This window comes from Sinocyclocheilus rhinocerous, unplaced genomic scaffold, assembly GCF_001515625.1.
Source record: "Sinocyclocheilus rhinocerous isolate Xijiao unplaced genomic scaffold, SAMN03320098_v1.1 scaffold551, whole genome shotgun sequence".
Taxonomy (NCBI): Eukaryota; Metazoa; Chordata; class Actinopteri; order Cypriniformes; family Cyprinidae; genus Sinocyclocheilus; species Sinocyclocheilus rhinocerous.
The window spans coordinates 897,744-920,910 of NW_015624564.1; the positions used below are offsets into that span (position 1 = coordinate 897,744).

The following is a 23,167-nucleotide window of genomic DNA, read 5'->3' on the forward strand; positions in this document are numbered from 1 at the left end:
ATGACAATAACAATATACATTTATGGGAGGTCCTCAAAAGTATAGGTGTATAAATTTGCTGCCTGTGTGTGCAGCTGTGGGAAAGTATTGTACACCCTTGCAGCAAAGTAAACACTGTTCAGTTAATAAATCCTGTCTAATGAGTTTCCTGAGAACATCAGATCTCACAAAGCCACCGCAGGGTGAAATACACAGTCGGCACCATATCACACACACACACACACACACACACACACACACACTGACTGAGTTACACAAGATCACAATGCCATTTAATTAGAGTGGAAATAGCTCCGGAGGGAAAGAATTATAGCTAAAAAATAAAAAATAGTCACAGGAGGATCTCTACAGAAATATCCCCCAAACACACATATGCACGTTTAGTTACATAAATAGGGACATACCATGATTTTTATTGCTTTTGTATTAACCAAATTATAATACTTCAGGCTAAGCCTAAAAAATAGAAACCTTTTTTGCATTTTAGAGTAAAAAAATTTAATATTTATTATTAATTTCCAAACTATGACATTCCCGTCTGTATATTTTGTCAGATTTTGCAGATTTTTGCATAAATCTTGGTCGTTATTAAAAACACAGCTGTGAGGTATGGTACAGTCTGTTCTGTTCGTTATTCTATTGTGTACCAGGGTGTCAATCATTCAGCTGATGCAACATTGAAAATGTCTTCCCAGAACATTCTAGTGGTAGAAAATTAAGCGTGAATGGATTGTGTAAATTAAGCGTGAGTACCTTGAGACAGTACAATCTGTTGAACGGACTGTACTGAATGTGCTTAATTTAGACCCAGTATCAGTCTGTTTTCTAGTGGTAGAAAACTCTGGAAACATGGATTGTGTAAATTAAGCGTGAGTACCTTGAGACAGTACAATCTGTTGAACGGACTGTACTGAATGTGCTTAATTTAGACCCAGTATCAGTCTGTTTTACAAGCTGCCTCATCCACGCTTCACTGCAGCTTACGTTAGAGGTCAGTAAGCGTCCTAGCCAGTGGTTAAATCAGGATCACTAGCAACAAGAAGGACTCTTATTGAATGGGACATTGGTTTGATAGATTGAAATGGGAATGAGAGACTGCAGCCTGGACTGGCATCTGAAAGTTTGTAGCTTTAAACTCCACAAAGCTGATTTATTAATTTGAAGCTGTTCAAGGTAGGTTCTATGGCATTGCTAAGCAGTTGCTTTTGAGAGGTTGTCGGTAGCTGGTTGGTTATTTTTTTTAAATAATAATAATTACTGCACTGCATGCATCTATCTATCTACCTATCCTATCTATCTTAAAATATCATCAGCACAAACCAAATTTTTGCCCTGGATTAATGGATTAATATTTTCAGCAGGCAGTAATACAAAGCAAATGCATGTTTTGTGTCTAGAGTGTGTTTTAATGTTTAAATGTTGTTTAAAGGTTATGAAGATCACCATCATACAGTGCCAAAAACAACAAACCAGATGCACTCTTTACTCTTATGTAGCATGTCAACAGAGAAATGACCTGGAAACATTGGCACTGCATGATCTCTCTACAGAATTGCTCGAGACGGCATCTACACACAGACAAAAATCATACATATAAGACACATTTGCTAGGATTTGATTTATTCCCTCAATTAGCTTTCATTCTTCCCGCTTGGCTACTGACTCTTTTAAACGTATATGGGAAGGGAGATAACGCATCCATTGACCTGCAAACAGATTGGCCGGAGTGCAGGAGGAGGAGCCAAAGAGAGAGAGAGAGGGATGAACGAATGAAGGTAGGAGGATGCAGAGAGAGGGACGGAGCGCTAGTTGGGATGGGAAGAGCCGGGAGAGGAGATCTCTAATAATAGCACTGCAGGGAAGCTAGAGCGTGCGGAGAAAAAAGTGGTACATGCAACAAAGCGAATCATGCCGACGCAAAGCAATGAAAGAGTGCGATGGAGCGAGAGCGGGGAAAGTTGAAAGCACATGCTCTGCTTTCCCGCATACACGATAGAAACAGCGGAAAGGGGAAAACGACGTTCTTAATGCAAAGGAATTACGGTGCAAAGATCTTGAGAAAAACCTCTCCTTAGAAAGCTTTGACCACTGAAGTTCTTGTGTTTTTGTGAGTACGTCTGTTTAAGTTAAAGCCGTCCCTTTCAAATGGCAACCTTGGACACGTGTGTTAAGTTGCAGCTTGTGTGAGTGTGTGTGAAACATGCCCTCCGCTCGGCTTTCATCTGATAATGCAGAGGCGTGAGAGCCACGAATCCGAGGTCCAGCGGAGCCCCTCATTGGACAGCGCAGAGTCAGAATTCACCCAGGCGGCCCGTCGGGGTCAGCGCCTGGCCGTGGGGGCCTTCTACGGCTCCCGGGGGTCAAATGTCAAAGATCAAACTGCACAGAGTGAAGGAGCCGTGGTCGCGGTCTCGCCAGGAGGGAAGCCTCAGGATAAGCGCATGTCTGCTGCTGGGAAGTACGTCGTGTTTTACCTCGACTTGTCTTTTGTATTGCTCCTAGAGTTCGAGAAGCTGAAGATGGCTCGTGGATGCCTGTGCTGTGTCAAATACATGATGTTCCTCTTCAACCTGCTGTTCTGGGTGAGTATCAAAGTACAGCATGAATGATCCACACTTACTTGTTGTCAAAATGCGTTCTCTTCTCTTGTCAAAGTTTAATGTGCAGAGACTGCTGTAAGCTATTTGTACAATGATTTCCCTAAAAAGTGAGCATGGTGTCTCTGTGGGGCTTTCAAAACAATGCACTGTTTGTTTGAATAGTTCAACAATGTCTGTTTCTGGCTCAGCCAATGATAACACTGTTATTATTGCTCATACTTGAGGTTGGAGAATTGTATGAGTACATATTCCTAAATATTAACCCTGAAGTATTAAAGGAATAGTTCACCCAAAAATGAAAATTTGCTTAAAATTTACTCACCCTCTGGCCATGCAAGATGAGGATGATTTTGTTTCTTTATTTGAAAAGATTTGGAGAAATTTTTTAAAAAATGTAAATTTACGTCTCTTATTCACCAATGGATCCTCTGCAGTGAATGGGTGCCGTCAGAATGAGAGTCCAAACAGCTGATAAAAACATCACAATGATCCACAATCTCCAGTCCAACAATTGAAAGAAACAAATCCATCATTAAGACATTTTAACTTTTAACCATTGCTTTTGGGTAAAAATACAAGTCCTCTATCCATAATATTGGATTTCCAGTTAAAATGTTCTCGACTGAATCAGGAGAGAAATATGCACAGATTAAGCACCATTTATAAGTGAAAAAAAGGTCAAAACAGCTCTAAACAAATATGTTGGTGGATTTTGATGTGAGAGGACAAAAGAGGATGGATTACTTGTGGATTATTGTGATGTTTTTAGCAGCTGTTTGGAATCTCATTTTGACGGCACCCATTCACTGCAAAGGATCCACTGGTGAGCAAGTGATGTAATGTTAAATTTCTAGATGAAGAAGCAAATTCATCTACATCTTGGATTGCCTGAGGGTGAGTAAATTTTCACTAAATTTTCATTTTTGGGTGAACTTTTAACAGAGAACGAATCTTTGTGCAAAGATAATGTGTGTGTATTTTCCCATGCTGCACGCCAGGGTCCCACAATCATGTAAATACCAGATAAAATAAAAATAGCAGTTTAAGCCTAGAAAAAAATCATAGAGATGAATTAAATCCCAAGTCATGGAAGTTGCTAGAGAAATACTTTTCTAGTATTGTTCAGCTCTAAAATACATCAGTGGCTAGAAAATGGTAGTTGTGAATGCAGTCTGTATAAAACAGTTTCTAAAGATGCCAATAATCACAAACAACTGGAAACTCATGCATGGAAATGTATCCCTCAAAATGTGTAGGATATTCCAATGACACTGTCTATCTTTAATTTTCAAATATATAAATTATTGTCATTTATTTATTTATTAAATTATATTCAAAATCCACTTAGCTCAGAAATCACTTTGAATGGACATGACGCTTCTGGTAATAACTAGTATTTTGGTGAAAACTGATACCAGTCAATGTTTGTGAAAATGTCACGCAAGTATACATGTGCATGCTGCAATGTGAGGCTGAGGTTCATCACGAGGTGTTAAATGCTCTTAGATCAAAAGCAGTAATACATATTCATCTGAACCAGAGCACTCAAACAAATCCCCCCACCTTTTCCCTCGCTCTCTTGCGTTCTAACATCTCTTATAGGCCTCCAGTTGAACTTTTCAGTCATCTGTGTCTATGTTGTTGTTGTTGTGTATCTGCAATAGGAAGTCTGTGTGTCAGATTATGGTTCTGTGAGTTGTGAGATTTTACTCGTTTGATCTGCTGTGTGTTTTGTTGTTTGTTTGATTCTGAGCCAGTTTAATGACGGAAGCACCAAAACACAAGCAGGAAACTTGAGAAAAAACTCCAGACTGATCTAAAATCTCCCACTGCACACACACACCCACATATACACCCATATAATGATGAAAAGGGAACATAAAAGAATAAGGAAATTATGGAAAGATTGCAAATGCCTGGAGATTTGACCATGTACACTTTAAACAGTGGGGCGGAGGGGGAATAAAAGAAAGATGGAGGAGTGAGATAGAAAGAAAGATAAAAGTAATTTGAAAGCTTTAGATAGAATTACCTTGAGATTAAATGGTTTGTCAAAGGGGTGGTGTGGTTTTCTTTTGGTTCACTGGAATTTAATTTCAGAGTTCAGTTTTCCATTGAAGAGAAATTACTTTCCTGTTTTGAATTACCGGTACAAGGTTTACAGAGGCGTTCAATAAAGTCTTCTCAGAACATAATACAAAAACCCTTGATCTCGCTGCTTATGTGAGAGACAGTTGATGTATTGTGTGCATTTTTATTATATTTTTATATGGAATTTAAATGGGGTGGTAATGATGTTTCTGAGTGGAGTTGAGGAGGTGTTTTAGGTTGCTGGTAATCTATATTTCATGTGTTTGACATTTCTGTGCCTGATGGCTCTCAGCTCCATGTTTAATGCATAAGTCAGAAAGTTAAGGCCAGATTCACTTCACTCTTCACAAGGTCACAAACACACAGTACACTCATTAGTGTGTGTGAGGTCAGTTCTGCATGTGGGCTCTGTTATTAACATGAACGACTGACTCAACTTTTCTAGCTCTTCTGGTGTATTATTTCTAATACATATTCATCGATGCTGCCTACATTTAGTGAAAAGTTCTTTCCCTTTTGCTTTTTTCGTGTCCTTTGCCTTTTTCCTTTCCTTTCATTTCTTATCCTGTTCCTTTCCTTTGTCATTTAAAGTGCCCCTATTATGCCATTTCAAATATTGCTTTTCATGCAGTGTGTAATGTACCTGTCTGTGAATGTAAACTATCTGCGAATTTGTGAAGCCGACAGTGCACGGTAAATACAGTTTTTGTCTCTCAAAAAAAATAAGAATTGACTCTTAATCACCTAAACGAGTCGTCAGGAATTCGAATCCCACTTCCGTGATGGCTACCCGTCACTGGGTCACACATTTGCATAATGCAAAAAACCGCCTATGTTCTATGTTGGCCAGCCGCGAACAATTTGACCCCGCCCTCAAACACTGTAGCATTTCCGTGTTTTTACTATTCCTTTCTTTTCTGTGAATTCCTTTTCTACTGTCCTTTGTCCTTTCATATTTCCTTGTTTCCATCTTTTTTATTTCTTTTCCTTGTAATTTTCTATTAATTTCCTTTGCAATCCCTTTTTCTGTCATTCCTTTTTTCATTTCCTGCCTGTCGCCCTGTCCTTTTCCATTTCCTTTCCTTTTCCTTATTCCTTTTCCCCTATTTTCTGTACTGCACTGTAAAGAAAACCTCTTGAACGAATAGTCCCCCAATTTGGAATGCAGGATTAGATTAAGAACAACCCCATTATGTAGGATTTTCCAAAGGCAGAGAGAATAGATTGAATTCAATTTGTTTGTGTGTCTTCATTCTGGTAGTGCGTCATGAATACTAAAATTTGGGTTAAAAGCTATCTGCTCCTGTGGACAGAATAGTCTTACTCTGTGCTCTTCCTGTTTATGTTTTATTCTGTGCTCTTTGGCTTATTTTTCTTGCTTGCATTTGTTCCCTAATTATTTCCTCTCAGACTTTTTGATTACTGTGCCATACTTTTCATTTTCATGTTTTTTAAAGTTTTCATCATCCTTAACCTATTTTTTCTGACTTGCTCTGCTGCTACTCTCTCTCTCTCTCTCTCTCTCTCACACACACACACACACGTTTTATCTCTTATTTTTCATACTCATCATTTTTCAAGTTCAAGGATTCTGTCTGATTCAGATTCTTCATGGTTCTCAGTGATTCTCAGAGTGCATGCTGGGTATTTTCTTGAGGGAACTGAATGACACAGCTTTTCACCTTCAGTTACACTCAAAAGAAGAGTGTGTGGTGAGCCATACTGCTGCACTGTAGGGCATATCTCGCAATGGCACACGTTATGTGAGGGAGGATTAACAGAGAAGATCTTGGCCTGCTAAATTTTTAATTTAAAGACCTTAAAAATATTTCTTTCATAATATATTTTAACATATTTGTTCATCTTTAAGAACACTAATAATTAATAATAATTTAATAACACTGTTAAATAAAATCTTTAGCAAGAATATAAATTTTTCATATGATACATTTACTTGTAGCATTTAAAATTACTGAATTTATTTTTTAATAATTTGTTATTATAATAATAATTTGTATATATGTGTGTGTATATATATATATATATATATATAGAGAGAGAGAGAGAGAGAGAGAGAGAGAGAGACAGAGAGACAAAATAGCATAGAATTTTAGTATTAGACATTTATCGATCATTGGCCATAACATGAAAATTAGAGTTATAATAACGAAAACAATTCAGTAAGTGAAATGCTAATAATTTAACAACACTTTTCAATGTAATCTTTAGCACAACTATCCATTTTGCATACTGTACATTATAATGTTGCCTAAATTTAGTTGTAGCATTTAAAACAAGTGATTTTCATTTTTAGATACTTATTTTTATTTACTCTACATGGTAAACTGGGTTAAAACAATGAAAGCATTTTACATTTATATTTTAAAATATAATTTTGCAACAGTTCAGTAAATAATTCAATTTAAAATCTCTCTCATACACATGCACACATGTACAACCTTGTGCTGCAAACATAGCATATTCTGGTTTTCTGTTTGGAGCTGGTCCAAGTGTGTTAGCTAACTTTCTCCTTTTGCCTGGCCTTTAGCAGACTGGATTAGGCTACTTTTACATTTTGGTTACCTGAGCATGAAATTACAAGAGTTTCTCCCAAAACGAGATGTGAATAAGCACACCTTCTACTCTGCTAAGGTCTAGACACACACAAAATTCACACTTCGAAACTCAACAACAACCTTTATTGCGGTTCCATTAGCATTTATATTGCTCTCACAGCAGGGAGAGCTGACACAGGTATTGTTTTATTGGTTAGGCATGCGCACACATACCTACCTCAGTCCTGCAACGGTAAATACACCTTACCTTGAGTGAACTTGAGTTCACAAAGTGGCACTCAGGTCCTACTGAGACCTACTGACTTCAGTGAATGAAAACGAAGAGTCAGTTTTACACTTTGGGAAACGTAAAAGCCAAACGAAACAGTCAAACTGAATGTTTATGCATGTTTGATCCATAATGAATGAGTTTTTGTGTGTTTATTAACATGAAACACTCTCCCTTGTCTGTCTCTCCTCAGCTGTCGGGCTGCGGGTTGTTAGGTGTGGGCATATGGCTGTCCGTTTCTCAGGGCAGTTTTGCCACATTCTCCCCCTCCTTCCCCTCCCTCTCAGCTGCCAATCTGGTCATTACCTTGGGCTCCGTCGTCATGGTAACGGGCTTTCTTGGTTGCCTCGGTGCCATCAAGGAGAACAAGTGCCTGTTGCTGAGTGTAAGTCGACACCTAAACTCCCACAATGCATAAGGAATGTATTGTTAATCCAGGGTTATTTTAACCCTGGGTTGGTGTAATTCTGAGTTGTCAGGTTTTGAGATTTCATTTTCAAATTCTGTCTTAAGTGACCCTTCACTAAGACCCACCCCCCTTAGTAACTGTTGCTACAAGCCATGCGACAAGCCATGGCGCTCTTACTCCACACATAATGTTCTCACACAGTGAAAAATACATTGTGGAGCAAAGATGACACTGACAACGCAACAACAGACAAGACAGAGCAGATTACTTTCAGTGTGAAACAAAGTGTCAGCTTTCAAATGTTGTCATTTTGTAAGAAATTCAAACAATAAATAGCGTTTTGTGGCTCTTTAATGTGTTGTGATAGATCGCTGTAGCGAACTGATCATCTCTTCCTCTTTACTAGTTATAGCACAAAATAAACATCAGAAGGTATCTTGTTTCAACCGCAGAAAGATGTCAATACACACCATTTTTCAAGTTCAAGTCCACCGACGTTAATCTACTCTGCTGTCTGGTTTGTTTGTCGGACAAAATTGCGGATTCTGCATTATGATTGGTCAGATCGCCTGTCAATCAAGCTCTTGGCGAAGGGTCAATTATGCATGTTTTTTTTTTTTTACTTCATCACTTCAGTTAAAGCGTTTGCCGTTGCTGCATTTTTGATTAATATTTAAGTTAATATTTCAGAAGTTCAACATATTCTTATGTTGATTCTCTGATGTCAGTTAATGGTCACAAAAACTGAGTTGGAAAAAAGATCACCCTCTTGTGTCAGTATTTTGTTGAACCACCTTTTGCTTTAATTACAGCCTTTAGTCTGTTGGGATTTGTCTCTGCTAACTTTGCACATCTAGACTTTGCAATATTTGCCCACTCTTCTTTGCAGAACTGCTCAAGTTCAGTTCAATTTGATGGTGACCGTTTTTCTGGACCTTCACCTTTTTCTCCTTCAGCCATCTGTACCCAATGTGTGTATATATATATATATATACTGTATATATATACATATATATATGTATGTATATTATTTTTATTTTTTTTAACATATCTTTTTTGGTAATTAGTTACTACTTTTTTTTTTTCTTTTTTTTTTTACGTTTTTATGAATTAATTATTAGCTTTTTATCAACTTATGAACCCTGTTCAGTTCCCTCCCAAACCCCAGTTTAGAAAACCTAGTTTATGATTGTTTTTCTTTTCTTTTCTTTTTTTTTTTTTGCTAAATAACTTGCCAAAACATTATGCACCGTGATTTGGGTGTTGCTCTGATTTTTTTTTTGTTATTTAACAGATTTAAAAGCAATGCTTACCTCCATTCATAATTACTTACAACATTTTCACATTGCCCAGGGTTTAAAAAATACATGTTTAAACATATAGTTAAAAGTAATTAAACAAGCAGTTTTTTCATACATTTAATGTAAACTTCTATAGGTAAAGATGTTAATGAGTATGTCTGTATAGTAAAGCATTTACACTAGTTGTCCAGAAGAGTAATCAACTAGTTGGCAGACCAGTGTGTACCTGATGTAAATGCTTCACAATACACCGTACAACACCAGGGGTTTTGTAGCGCTGCATTGATGGAGAGTGTGGGAGTGCAGAGAAAGGCTGCAAGTGAGAAACAAAAGCATCTCCATTCCCACATTCAAACTGCTTCCATCGTCATGAATAGCGCAAAAACATGCCATATCCCACTTGCTTATAGTTTCTGCCAGCCTTTGGGCAAAACATGGTTAGTTTCAGGGCTTTGGCTTATGTGAACTCTCTAAATGATCTTAGATGTGACACAGTTGACTTAAAAAAGGCTTTGTGTGATATATATATATATATTCGAGAAAAAAGTTTGGGCTGACTTTACATAATCCCATGTATTACAAGGCAATGTACTGAATAAATAAATAAAACGAAATTTGAAATGAATTTGAAGTTATTTTATTATCTTGCATTTACTCTGATTAAGTGTGATTAGCTTCTAATTAAATCAACAAGATTATAACTAGAGGTCGACCGATAGTGGATTTTACCGATACCGATAGCTAGGTTGGACCACACTGGCCGATACCGATTAATCAACCGATAGTTTTTAAAATGGTAAACGAAAACTACCAACAACTCAATAACCGATCAGAATCAAATATTCCATACTATAATAAGTATATATATGTCTTCTGTAAAGCACTTTATTGTTGTATATAAATAGTTTACTTACTTTACTCTCTTTTTTCTTGTAGTTCTTCATTGTTCTGTTGATTATTCTGCTGGCAGAGCTGATTTTGCTCATCCTTTTCTTTGTGTACACGGACAAGGTACAGTATGAACACCAAGCATCACACACACCCCCTCAATCCATCTATTACACACACACACACACACACACACAGAACTAACCACCCCACCGCGCACAGACCTTTATTACCCACACGAATCCTGACAACAACAACAGCCCACACACCTGCTCTTCTGGTTTACTTCATTTCCAAAATTTGACTCAACATGTAACTCATATTTGGATTACAAATGCATCATGTGACTTTGAATCATGTGAACTCTTGTGCAGGTGAGCGAGAACGCTAAGCAGGATCTTAAAGATGGCCTGAGTCTCTACAACACGGACAATAACATCGGCCTCCGCAACGCCTGGAACATTATCCAAGCTGAGGTGTGTGTGGATGAGTGCAGGTGTGATACGGTTATCAGTGACAGTAATGGCAGGTCACTGTGAGTTCAGCTGGTTGATTGGGTCACATCTTATCCGCAGCTGCTCTCCACAGAATAATGGAAGATAACTCATGAAGCCCTCCAGTGTTGAACAATATGCAGGCGTCTGCAGAAATGTTCTTTGCTTAGTGTGTAAATGATGAATCTGAATATTCACTCTGTCTCTCAGTGGCAGTGTTGTGGGGTAACTGGCCACACAGACTGGCATGATGCCCTGCAGGAGAAAACAGTTCCAGACAGATGCTGCCAGGAACACTACAGAGAGTGCGGTCGCAATGCCACTAACGTCTTCTGGTCACAGGTATGGCCTTTATTATTTTATTTATTCTCTGATTATTCTCTGATGTAAATGTTATTTTATTTTAATAGTTTCTCAAATGTAAATTTTATTTAAGTTTCTCTGATTTGTATTGTATTGTATTTTATTAATATTTTATTTTATTTTAATAGTTTCTCTAATTTAAATTTTTTAATTAAATAGTTTCTTTGCTTTTATTTTATTTTATTATTATTATTTATAGCAAAAATGCATACCAGCTAGACTCATTTTCAGCAATCAAACTGATTGTTTCAGTAGATATGTTAGTGTCAATATATGTAGGTAAATATTGCGGTTTATTGGTGCATATAAATAAAAAATGATTAATAATTTAACACTGATAAGTTTAATTTGGAAACATGCCTTGATTATTTTAAACTATAATACTGTATTTAGATAATACAGAAAATATAAAAAGTAGTTAATACAGAATTATTTCGTTAAACACTACAATGTTTTTGACTCAGTTGTAGAAATGAGATTTTTCTCTTTTTGTTAGCTAGTGTTAGTAGTTAGAAGTAATTTAGAAATTTACCTGGGCAAGTTGCCATAAATACTCTGTGATCGTCCAGTTTGATAATGTAACTGTATTTCCTGCTTAAATAGCTTTAATTTAGTTAGCTACTCTTTGTTATTATCTTATACGGTAACTAACTACTATTATTAATATGGTGCACATTGTAAAGTTTCAGATTTTATAAAGAGTTTCAAAATAGCCTCCCCAACTTTACTCATAATGTTACTACACACTTCTGTGGGCCAACACACTTTTCTTTCTGACTCTTAGGGTTGCTATGAGAAGGTTGAGGAATGGCTGAACGACAACAAACATTTGCTCGGAACCATCGCGATGTGTGTGCTGGTCTTACAGGTACAAACATTATGATTAGACTCATCCTGGAGTGTTTTGGAAAATAGCTGTGCCTCCAATGATGTCACATCCTGTTTGATGCACACCCATGCTGATGCCATCTTCTCTGTTCTGCAGCTGCTCGGGATGGCATTCTCCATGACCTTGTACCAGCAAATCCACAGGGCGGGAAAGAAGTATGATGCCTAGAGGAAACCCAGTGTTACACTACAAAAAAACTCTCAGAATACCTAATGTATTGTTTCAAGCCCCGCTTCATGCCATCACAAACTATTACCAGTGAAAATGAAGCTGTATTTTTTTTCTATCAGATTTAATTATGTAGAACAGAGTGTAGATATTTTTGCTTGGCTGCTGAGGGGCTAATTTTTTTGGGCCTGAGGGCTAACAGCAACTGTAAGATGAAAACTAATGAAGGGAATACATTGTGAGAAGCAGTTATGGATGCAGCTGTTAAGCCAAACAGTCTTGGAAATAGTCTGATAGTGTATGAACTGTAAAAGAAAATGCCCACATCATGTAAAATCGGATTTCGGATATCTGCAACGCTCGTAAGAGGATACATTCACTATTTCTTTATTGGACACTTGTGGACACGTAGACGCCGTTCCCTTTGCTGATGTAATATATCAATCGCATGCTGTATATATTTCACATTCACATAAGAGTACTGTACAATTGCACACAAACAATCCTTAATCTGATGACTTAAGTGTTAGGGAGAGTGGGGTAAGACATGTCACCCCATTAATCTACCAAAAATGCATTTTTATTATCAGATATTCAGACAGGCTCTAAATGTATTTGTTATATAAAATATAAAATGAATATATATATATATTATTATAAATATTGGCTTCAAATATTCCGATTATTTTTAAGGTATTTCAAATTGATTTCACATTCGAAAAGTGTCACAGCTTACCCCACTCTTCCCTGCTTTCATTTGTTTCAGTATGAATGTGTTTATTTGTAAAAAGTATGTTCCATGTATGAGAGGGAGAGTCTGGACTAGTCATCTGCTCGCTCTGGGGCTTTGTGTCCTGGTGACTCTTCTCGTCTCTGTCTACTCTTTGTTTTCTCACTCACTGATCTTTTCAAAGTGCATCTGTACTGCTGGGAGGCAAATGAGCTGTCCTACTCCGCCTACTGTCAGGGAAGAGAGAGAGATGAGATCAAAGGATGCAGGATATAGAGGTTAGGAAATAGAGGGGGAGAAAGACCTAATAATGGCTTCTCTTGAAAACAAACAGTATCATGCAATGGCACCTAAAAGAGTGTAATGAGAGTTAACTTATAAGCCATAACCTCTAAACGGTTTGCCGCTCCTGTCAATTTCCTAAAATACATTCCTACTCGTATTCAGTTTGTGAGTGCTATAGGTATATTTTGATCCACAGATTAAATAGTTGCATCTTTCACAGTATTGAATTATCAAGATAATTTATTACCAAATGACATATCTGCATTACTGTTTAATCAATATATTATTTTAAATAAAAAGAAAAAAAATGTTTTAAATAACTTGTTCTTGTCTGACATGAATATTACAAGATAACTGCCTCCAAAAACTAGGTAAAATATGCAATATTCATATTTCAGCATACTTTACAGTGAAGCACTGGCAAGCTGAATAAAAATAAGGATTTTTAGGAAATACATTGTGCAGACATGTTAAATAAATGCATATTAGTGCCCAGTTTTATGTGTTTTTTATGCTAATATTATTTTTTAATGCTGTAATTCATTCTACAAGTCATTGACTCTAAAAAGACTGTGGACATTTACTTACATGAAGTATATTTTAGTGAAAAGCTAACAAGCAACGTTCTCAGAACTTTGGCTAATGTTCTGGCTAGGTTCTCTCAAAGTTAAGAACAAATGTTCTTTTAGTAATGTTAATATAATGTTCGTTCAGAGTCTTTACTAATGTTTTAAAAACATTAGCACAAATGTGTTATTTATACATCATTCAAGGAATGTTTTATTTCGGAAATGTTTTTGTTGGACGTTGTCTAACATTTTTTAAATATTACAGAATGTTTAGAATGTTCAGAGAACAAATGTAACATTCCCATAATGTTCGGAAATTTATCAAATGGAAAGTTCCCTTAATGTTTAAAAAACGTAAAACACTTAAGAAACTGGACATTTTGAATGTTCAGAGAACGTTCAGAAATGCAGTAATATTTTCTGAATGTTAGCAGAATGTTCTTATGAACATATTAGCTAGTCTGGAGTGTTTTTCTGTATGCTTTAACACACTTGCTCCATGTTTAAAGCACTCTTAAAGTTTATTAAAGCATAAACGGAATCAGGGAGTAAAACAACATATATTTCAACATAACTTTATACACGTCGAAATACACAATACAAAATACAAAGTAGAAAACAGTATCGTCTCTTGTTCTCCTCAGAGGATAGCTGTGGAGAGAGGATGGACCTCTCTGTAATTCATAAAGGAAGGGGCTTTCTTCTCTCTTTTAGATCTGCTTTGTGATATTTGGCAATGGCGTTGAGATAAAACTAAAGAAGCTCTGTGTGGAGGTAAGTCTCTCTGTCTCCATCTGTTGGCCAAACACTAGATATATTTGTATGAATGCTAGTGTGTGTGAACAAGCAGGAAAAATATACCTTAAACATAAAGAAATTCTTTTAAACATACTTTTACACGCATACCAGCAAACATACAGTTTTTCAGGCTTACTTTGCAGTATAGTGGTTTCAATTGTTCACACACACCATGTTGCAAATGTATCTCTGATGTCCCTGTGTCTGTATTGTTATATTGTGATGTGTTTCAGAAAGCAGTGCTTTGTAACTTTTGAAATGTTTTAGCGGTATATATGTGATACAGTTACTTTATGGGGCTAATTTTATTTTAACTAGAAAGATTTACTGCTTTTTGACTCACAACACATTGTATTGAGACCCTACAGAGATGGGTTCTGAAACATTTGACAGGGGACGGCTGGAAATATCGAGGAACTGAAGAAGGAGTGTCAAAACACTGAAAACTCCATGAGTATTTGTCTCTTTCTCTCCATCAGTGGCGGTCCTTTTTTTCCCAGCTATCCCCAAACCCATCTCTCTGACTGAGAAGACTTCAGCTGTACTGACTCACTGTTGTCTCCATCTGCCTGCAGCCAAACAAAGGTAAATAAAACATCAGATGAAAACAAAAACAATACAACATTTATTTTAGGTAAGCGCAATAAGCATCTGTGGCATGTCGATTACCACAGAAAATATGTTTGTATCATCTCCATCTCTTATTACGGAAGAGGCCATGCATTATTTTTTAATGTATTGTTTTTTAGTTTCTCATGATCTCATCTCAGCAAATGTTTTTTTTTAACGTCTTGTTTCTAACAAAAGCCATTTCTGCAGCATACACTACCATTCAAACATTTGGGGTCTGTAATTAAAATTTTTTTGTTTATCTGATCAATACATTAAAAAAAACGTAATATTTTAAAATAATATTACAGTTTAAAATAATTTAAATTTTTCTATTTCAATATATTTTAAAATGTAATTACTATAGAAATCATTCTAATATGCTGATTTTCTTATTATTATCAATGCTGAAAACAGTTGTGCTGCTTAATATATTGGTGAAAACCATGATACATTTTTTCAGGATTATGTGATGAACAAAGTTCAAAAGAACAGCATTTAAAATAAAATTATTTTTAACATTATAAATGTCTTTACTGTCACTTTTGATCAATGCAATGCGTCCATGCTGAATAAAACTATTAAATTTATTTTTAAAAATTCGCCACATTTTTTTATGTGTAGTGTAGTGTATATACTACTACATTATGGGTGAACGAATCTGTATTTATTTTAATAGAAAATATCTATTATTATTTTTATTATAAAATATTACCATTTGTTGCAAATTTGTGTTGTGCCGCCAGTAATTTAGTAATAATATCATATATCACATGATATCTATGTATGTCCACTAGTTATATCCATAAGTACATTATTCACTTCAATGAATATAATATGTATAAAATAACTAAACATATATTGAGAAAATCTGGTCATGGCATTAAGCTCATAGCAATTAACTGACCTTGCTTGCGATAGCTTTCAGTTTACCCAGTAAAGAAGGAGTATTTGAGTAAACAACATCGTCCTCATTCTCTTCCCCCTCTCCCTCAGCTAGTGCACAGCTGTCCGCTGCTGGCAACTCACAGTCCTTATTGGCCGACATCACTAGCCTGGAGTATTTATATTCAAGCCTGTACAAAAAAAGAAAAGAAAATCAAAAAGCACTTTTTGCATCTCAAGCTCAACTTCCATTGACAGCTTTGTTACCTTTTGTTCTTTTTCCAGAAATAGCACGTGAGACAAACCAAGAGGACGGCCATGAAGGCTCCGCCCCCAATTCCGGCCTTCACCCATAGGCTGACCACCTCACAGTGGGCGGAGGTCTTGTTCGGGAGCGGTACCCCTTTGGTGCAAAATTTTGGTTCGTTCCACACATAGAGGGTGTCCTGTTATGAGAAGGATACATGAAAAATCAGAAAGATGCCAAATAAATTGAATGCATTTGTGGAAAGAGAGGTACCTGCACTCCTCCTTTGCACGCTCCTTCTATCGAATGGTAGTCTGTTTCAGTGCAGAGAGGACAAGCGCTAGAGCTCTCCCAGAGGAAATGGAACTCACAGCCATTACATGTTCCTGCTGGGCACTTGCTAAACACACAAACACAATTAAAAAGTGTTTTTTCGTGATTAACGTTACCACATTGTCTTTTCTTAAGCAATTAAAATTGTTTGTAAATGTAATTAATCAGTCCGACAATTTTTGTGGATGCTATTTGTAGCTGAATGATTCATTTCAAGGCATTCCTAACCCAACTCGCACGCAAAATCAACATTTCTCATTTCACACACAGAAAACGTAAATTTGAAAATGCAAATTTGCAAGCATTCAATATTCATTGCATATTTGCAACTGGCCTGCAAACCTCTGAATGCTATTTGTATTAGCATTTATATTAATAACGGTGTTTCACTCATGGGTAATAATATTTCAGCTGTTGAGCTTTGATGATAATTCACCATATACAAAGAATGCATATGATGCAAATTTGAAAAATGCTCATTTTTGTTACACGTCCCGTCTGTGTTTAAAAAAAAAGTTAATTATCCATAAAGAGCGTTTTTCTCCATTTACTGAGACACTCTGCTATGCACATTTTAATCCGTTTTTAAAAATGCAAAAGCATTAAACATATTTAATGTGTTTACTTGGTCCTAAAATACATACACTCTCAGGAAAAAAAGGTACAATAGTTGTCACTGGGGCGGTACCTTTTCAAAAGGCACACTAATGTACCAAAAGAGTCCCTAATGGTACCTTAAAGGTACATATTAGCACCTAAAGTGTACATATTAGTACCTAAAAGGTACAAAAGTGTAACTTTTGAAAAGGTACCGCCCCAGTGACAGCTGTTGTACCTTTTTTTCTGAGAGTGTACATTTGCAAACAAATACAGATAATGAACATAGAAACACATGCACCTTGGCACAGTGAGCTCCCCAAGTGCACTCTTCTCAGGATTGCAACGCAGAGTCACGACTGTGCTACGGCCGTTCAGACAGGATGCTGTGGGCTGTGGAGAGCTGAGAAGAAAAACAATACTTTGTGTTATAAATGTAATATCATTGCACACATCAACTACCTATTTTAAACAAGTTAATCTTTCTTTATTTACCGATAGAAGAAGTTGATATCTGGAATTTTCCATGAAGACTTGGGGAAGAGGTTTGAGCTGACAGTGACCCCATCCAGACTATTATCAACAGAAGCTCCTGAGAAATGGAAGCATGAAGGAAGTGAGACGAGTAAGCAGTATTACACCTCTACTCTGAATGGAGCTAAACACAAAAGTGCCATACAGTCTTTATTATACATCACATATAGTGCACCAACTTTTTACTATGAGGGGCCAAAAATCAAATATGATTACAATTTGTACAATATTACAATTTATAATTGATTGTAATATATCCAACTATATTATATTAAAATTTACATTTTTGCATGCATATTCTCTATGTTATAGTGCATATACACACTTTCTATTTCAAATAAATGCTGTTCTTTTGAACTTTCTATTCATCAAACCATAAAAAATGTACCACAGTTTCCATAAAAATAACTGAAGACTGTAGGAATGGCTGCTGAAAATTCAGCTTTGCCATCACAGGAATAAATTACACTTTAAAATATATTAAAATAGAAAACAATTGCGACAATATCTCACAATATTACTGTTTTACTGTATTTTTGATCAAATAAATGCAGCTTTGGGGATCATAAGAGACTTCCTTCAAAAACAATTAACAATCTTACTGACCCCAAAACTTCTGAACGGCAGTGTATGTTAAATACCATTAAAGAAATACGCTCACCAAGGAAAGTGTCAGCCAGGCTGATAGACTGTGATGACAGGGATGTTCTGAAGCCCCGTCCATCTGCAGGGATGATGGTCGATTGGCACACAAAAGTTTGGACGAAATTGTTAAGGTCAGCCGATTCATTTTGCAGGTCCTTACTGGACAGATCCGTGACATTGTCAGTGCACACCGCCACCTTCCTCCCCTGCCACAGAAAGCAAATATGCAAGATGACTTTGTAGATGATCTTAAGCCATTTTCTATCAAAGCAATCTATTTTTAGTCGGCTAAAGATAGAGATGTTTGCATGTGAGAGTACCTCAGCCCCACACAGACTGATATTAAACTGGTGGTAGTATTTAGTTCCCTTGGATGTGAAACTAGGCCCGTTCATGATTGACCCCACTGAACTCAAGGCACTCAAGTCGTAGGTCAGCGTTTGGTTCAGCTCCATATGCATGAAGGTGCAGTCGTTAAAACACAAAGAGTGCTCCTGGACACACATAAAACACATTTTGCATGTTATACAGTGTTAAAAACCAACATAGTCATGCATTTTCTCTTGTCCTTACTCATACTTTGTTGCTCTTGCTTCCAGGACCGCAGGGCTGACAGGCCTCCTGGCCATAAATGTGATGCCCAGATAGGAAAGTGTTGGACGGGCACTCCTGGCACTGGTTGGTGTCTTTGTTGATGAAGTGTCCAGCAGGACAGGGGACACAGGAAGAGCCGTCCCGCTGACTCATCATAGCACAGGCGTGGCAACCAGACGCTGAGCCATCCATCGCATTAGTCACCATGATCGAGTAGATCTTTGCAATGTCATTTACATACTGGCGCACCTTGGAGAGAAAAACACAGCGAATGAGAACTTTTCCACGTGACAAAAAGGTACTTTAGACTAATTCCTGTGATTTCTAGGCGAATACTTACATCAGAGGCTTTGTTGGTGCGTTGGAAAGCCCATGTGTAAGAAACCGAAGCATTTTTGGTCATGATGTGGGTATATGCTTGTCTCAATTTAGTCCCTACCCATGATTCTACAACATTTGTGCTCTTCCTGTTGACATCCTATGGAGAAAACACATTGATTCGGTTGCAGATTAACTTGCAGATTAATTCATTATAATGACTATTTTGGTTCAATTATTATCTTACTATCATAAAATAGAGTTCACAGTCTGCGCTGCAGTTGGTCTCGAAGATAAACGTGATTCGGCTGAACTCAGTAGCTGAAGCATCGTCCACAGAAGTAGGAAGTCTGAGAGAGAGAGAAAAAGAGAGGCCACTTGTACATGTTCTATGTACAACCAACATTTTAACACTGGAATTATAGCTCTGACTCACTTGAATCCAGGCACTCGTAAATTTAAGATGAGGTAATCATTATCTGAGCCGCCCACTCCGCTACGAATGTGGTCGCCAGCCACCTCCCAACCTACAGAAGCAAATAGGCATCGGGTAACATGTTTGACCATTCTTTTCATTCTCGTTGTATAATTATTATATAGATGCCATATTTATGTCTTCATATTAATTGAAAGACTACTCTGAAAAAATATTAATGAATCAATGTTCACTCAGAAATTGCTAGGAAATTTCACAAATAATTACATTTCTTACCATTCATTTCATCACATTTGGAGTTGCCCACATTAAAACAAGAAGTTTTCATATTCCTCGGCAGGATGTTCCACCACTTGTATTCATATCCTAAAGAAGGTTCGGTTCCTCCCGGGCATCTTTGACATTCTGTGCCAAAAGGAATCTTCTCCATTATTCACCAGTACCAGTAAACCAACAGTGTTGCATAATACACGAGTATGTATCTATGTTAATGTATGTCTATATACCTGTGGTGCCATCAGAATAAGTGCCTTGACGGCAAGGTAAACAGGTGGAAGAGTTGTGCATGTAGAAGCCTGGATTGCAGGGTGGACAGTCCTCTTTCTCTCCAGAAGGGGGCAGTGTCACAGAACCAGTCACATTCTCCACGCACACCTGAGGCTCCACCCACCTGTACAGTATCTGGGTCTAAAATAATACAGCAATATAAAAGTGAACAAATTATCCACACATAATTTACAACAACAACAAAAAAACATTCAGCATTATAACCTACCTTGCCGTCACTATCACAGGCCGTGTGGATTTGAAAATAGTCTTTCTCTGAACAAGGAGGTCTCTCTTTACACTGTGACCATCCCTCCTCTAGAACATGTAGAGAAACATCAGGGTGACCATACATCCTCTTTTTCCTGGCCAGGAGTTCTAAATTGCCTAAAATTTCCAGATTTTGGCTTTGTTTTCCTATTGACATGCTCTGTGCAGTCCTAGAGTCCAATTGGACAATTATGTACAATGCCTGCTTGCTATTGGTCAAACTACCTTCAGTAAGTATGAATACTTTACTGAAGGTAATGACTGAAAAGTAGTTTGACCAATAGCAAGCAGGCATTGTACATAATCGGAAAACAAAGCAAAACCCAGACATTTTAGGCAATTTAGTAATACCGACCAGGAAATGTCCAGGAAAAGAAGATGTATGGTCATACTAAAAACATTATACACACTGAAAAAGTGTTTAAGTTACTGGATTGTATTGGATTCATGCTAAAATGATCACAACAGATCAGATGCAGATTGTTTGGTAAAGCAAAGAATGTAAGAAATCATCTGAATGATTGATTTTTGTGTGTTCGTACGGGAGTACTGTGTCTTGGAGCATGGTGTACACGAACTGGCTCCCTTTCCAGAGTAAGTGTTCCTGGGGCAAAGGTCACATGAGGAAGAGCCTGGGGTTTTACTGAAGGTGCCCGGCCTGCATGGAAAACACTCTGACGTGTATGCCACACCTGCTCACAAAACGTGTAAAAAAAAATATATATGACCATAAAATATCACAACACAAATTGTTCAGACTGCATCTGAATTGATTTGTCATAACAAAGGGTGTGAGACACAAAAGTAGACATGATTTCATCAGAATCTCACACCTTCGATCTGGATGTTCTTCAAAAGGACCGGTTTCACTGGTTTCCCACCCAAGAGCATTCCTGTGGTTCTCCAATACAGAATATTAGTTCCCGACTTCAGATTTACCTGTGTCATGCAAAAACAGCTACATTAGACATTAATACTGCATAATCCTTAAAGCAATAGTTCACCCAAAAATGAAGATTCTGTGATCATTTTATCACTTACATTTTGTTCCAAACCTGTCTCTGGAAAAAAAGACAAGATATTTGGTAACTAAACAGTTAAAGTGTTTTGTTATCAACATTCTTCAAAATATCTTCTTTTGTGTTCAGCAGAAGAAAGAAAGTCATACAGGGTTGGAACGTCATGAGAGTAAATAATGGCTGAATTTTCACTTTTGGGTGAACTATCCCTTTTAATAAGAATAAAATATCCAAGATGACTAACCGTATGGGTTCCCCACTCTCCATTAGTGGTGAGTTTGATCCATTTCTCACTCCCTGTCTGGTCCATCTCCTGACATTGGTCGTTCTGAATCTGCACCAAAAATAAAACACATTATTTTGATATATGATATATGTTCACTTCAACACATTTGTAGAAAAAAAAAAGAAAGATGTATGAAGTAAAACACACAAAGAACTCAAAGAAGATGTTGCTGTCGACATATTGATAGTCAAAGGAGACGGATCCCTGCTTCATGAGATGCACCGCGTACACCAGCGCTACTGTGCAGTCATCACGATTGGATTCCAAGTGAGTTCCCTGAGCTGTCCATGAAGAACTGCAATTGAACAGCACAATGTAAACCGACAGATCCAGATCAGAAAATACACTGCAAAAGATTAGAGAATAGAATATGCTTATATATATATATATATAAACAGAATATACTTGTTGCAGGTCATTGAGTCGTCCCCTGAACCTCCTGAGTCCATGTATGTAGCCAAACTGCTGAATCCCGCAGGAATGGAGTCCCACTGATCGAAACGCACGCCGCTGCCCAATGAATAAGAGCCGGCCGCACATGATGTGCACTGCTGGGATGACATCTCTAAAAACTCCCCAGCTTCACAAGAAAAAGCTGTACAACAAGTAAGCATAGACTGTGTTTGTTTACTGACACAATACCAAGGATCTCAAAAGTATTAGGACATATTTAAATTGCTTAAATGTCATTGCTTTTGATAGCAAAATATAAAACCAAGGAAACGTTCCCACAGTGTGCTTGGCTAACTTTCTTTAGGTTAAATGTCACTTGGTTTGATATTTTAAGTAATGCAATGTATGTTCATTAAGAGTGTCTATATGTGGTTGTTTTCTTACTGCAGTCTGTGCCTCTGACAGGTTCTGGAAGGCCTGAGCAGCTCCCCTGTCTGTGAGGAATGGCAACTCTCCATCTGGAGCCCGTGCTGTCACACTCTGTGTACTCAAAGTAGTAGTCTGTCTGAAACACACATACAGATATCGACATATTCAAGCATTTACATCAAACACAGGTTATGGTCAATAAAAGTGACCTTTTTTTTTTTCATAAACCAGTAAGAAAAAAAGTAGTATTTACAATCTTTTAATAAATATAATTTTTAACATATAATAATATAATATTATACAATAGTATTTTTGAATTTTTTTTTTTACATTTTGTAATGTTACTACTACTTAATGTATGAACTGTCTGAAACACACATTCACACTGACATATTCAGACATTTACATCAACCACAAATTATGGTCATTAAAAGTGACAATTTCATAAACCAGTAAGGATAAAAAGTTTAATATTTAGAATATTTTAATACAGATTTTTTTTTTCTTTTTAGCTTTCGCCACTGGAACAGCTTATCCCAAAGTTTACTTTACCCCACAGCTACCATTCTGTTTTAAAATACATACATACATACATAA

The 23,167-nt window shown here is 36.9% G+C and overlaps 2 protein-coding genes across 3 annotated transcripts in view; one reads left to right on the forward strand and one right to left on the reverse strand.

Moving 5' to 3' along the window:
• tspan9b (tetraspanin 9b) overlaps nt 1–12,360 on the forward strand; it is a 27,976-nt gene extending 15,616 nt beyond the window's left edge. For both annotated transcript variants that reach the window (XM_016556692.1, XM_016556684.1), the window contains exons 2-8: nt 2,503–2,582; nt 7,729–7,920; nt 10,182–10,256; nt 10,508–10,609; nt 10,838–10,969; nt 11,775–11,858; nt 11,976–12,360. In XM_016556692.1, coding sequence (XP_016412178.1) covers nt 2,520–2,582; nt 7,729–7,920; nt 10,182–10,256; nt 10,508–10,609; nt 10,838–10,969; nt 11,775–11,858; nt 11,976–12,047 — 720 coding nt within the window. In that variant the 5' untranslated portion in view covers nt 2,503–2,519 and the 3' untranslated portion in view covers nt 12,048–12,360. The remainder of the gene's footprint in view (nt 1–2,502; nt 2,583–7,728; nt 7,921–10,181; nt 10,257–10,507; nt 10,610–10,837; nt 10,970–11,774; nt 11,859–11,975) is intronic.
• A 2,565-nt stretch (nt 12,361–14,925) lies between these two features.
• LOC107743973 (UPF0577 protein KIAA1324-like) lies at nt 14,926–22,733 on the reverse strand. Its single transcript, XM_016557438.1, has 21 exons — nt 22,586–22,733; nt 22,154–22,343; nt 21,896–22,043; nt 21,707–21,796; nt 21,277–21,382; nt 20,986–21,135; nt 20,403–20,491; nt 20,134–20,314; nt 19,904–20,032; nt 19,628–19,718; nt 19,439–19,541; nt 19,214–19,351; nt 18,859–19,122; nt 18,600–18,773; nt 18,296–18,485; nt 17,596–17,692; nt 17,402–17,503; nt 16,444–16,570; nt 16,191–16,369; nt 15,946–16,114; nt 14,926–14,998 (listed from the first exon to the last, which is right to left on the reverse strand). The coding sequence occupies exons 1-21, from the start codon at nt 22,731–22,733 to the stop codon at nt 14,930–14,932; spliced, it is 2,934 nt and encodes a 977-aa protein (XP_016412924.1). The 3' UTR covers nt 14,926–14,929.
• Nucleotides 22,734–23,167: the final 434 nt, after the last annotated feature.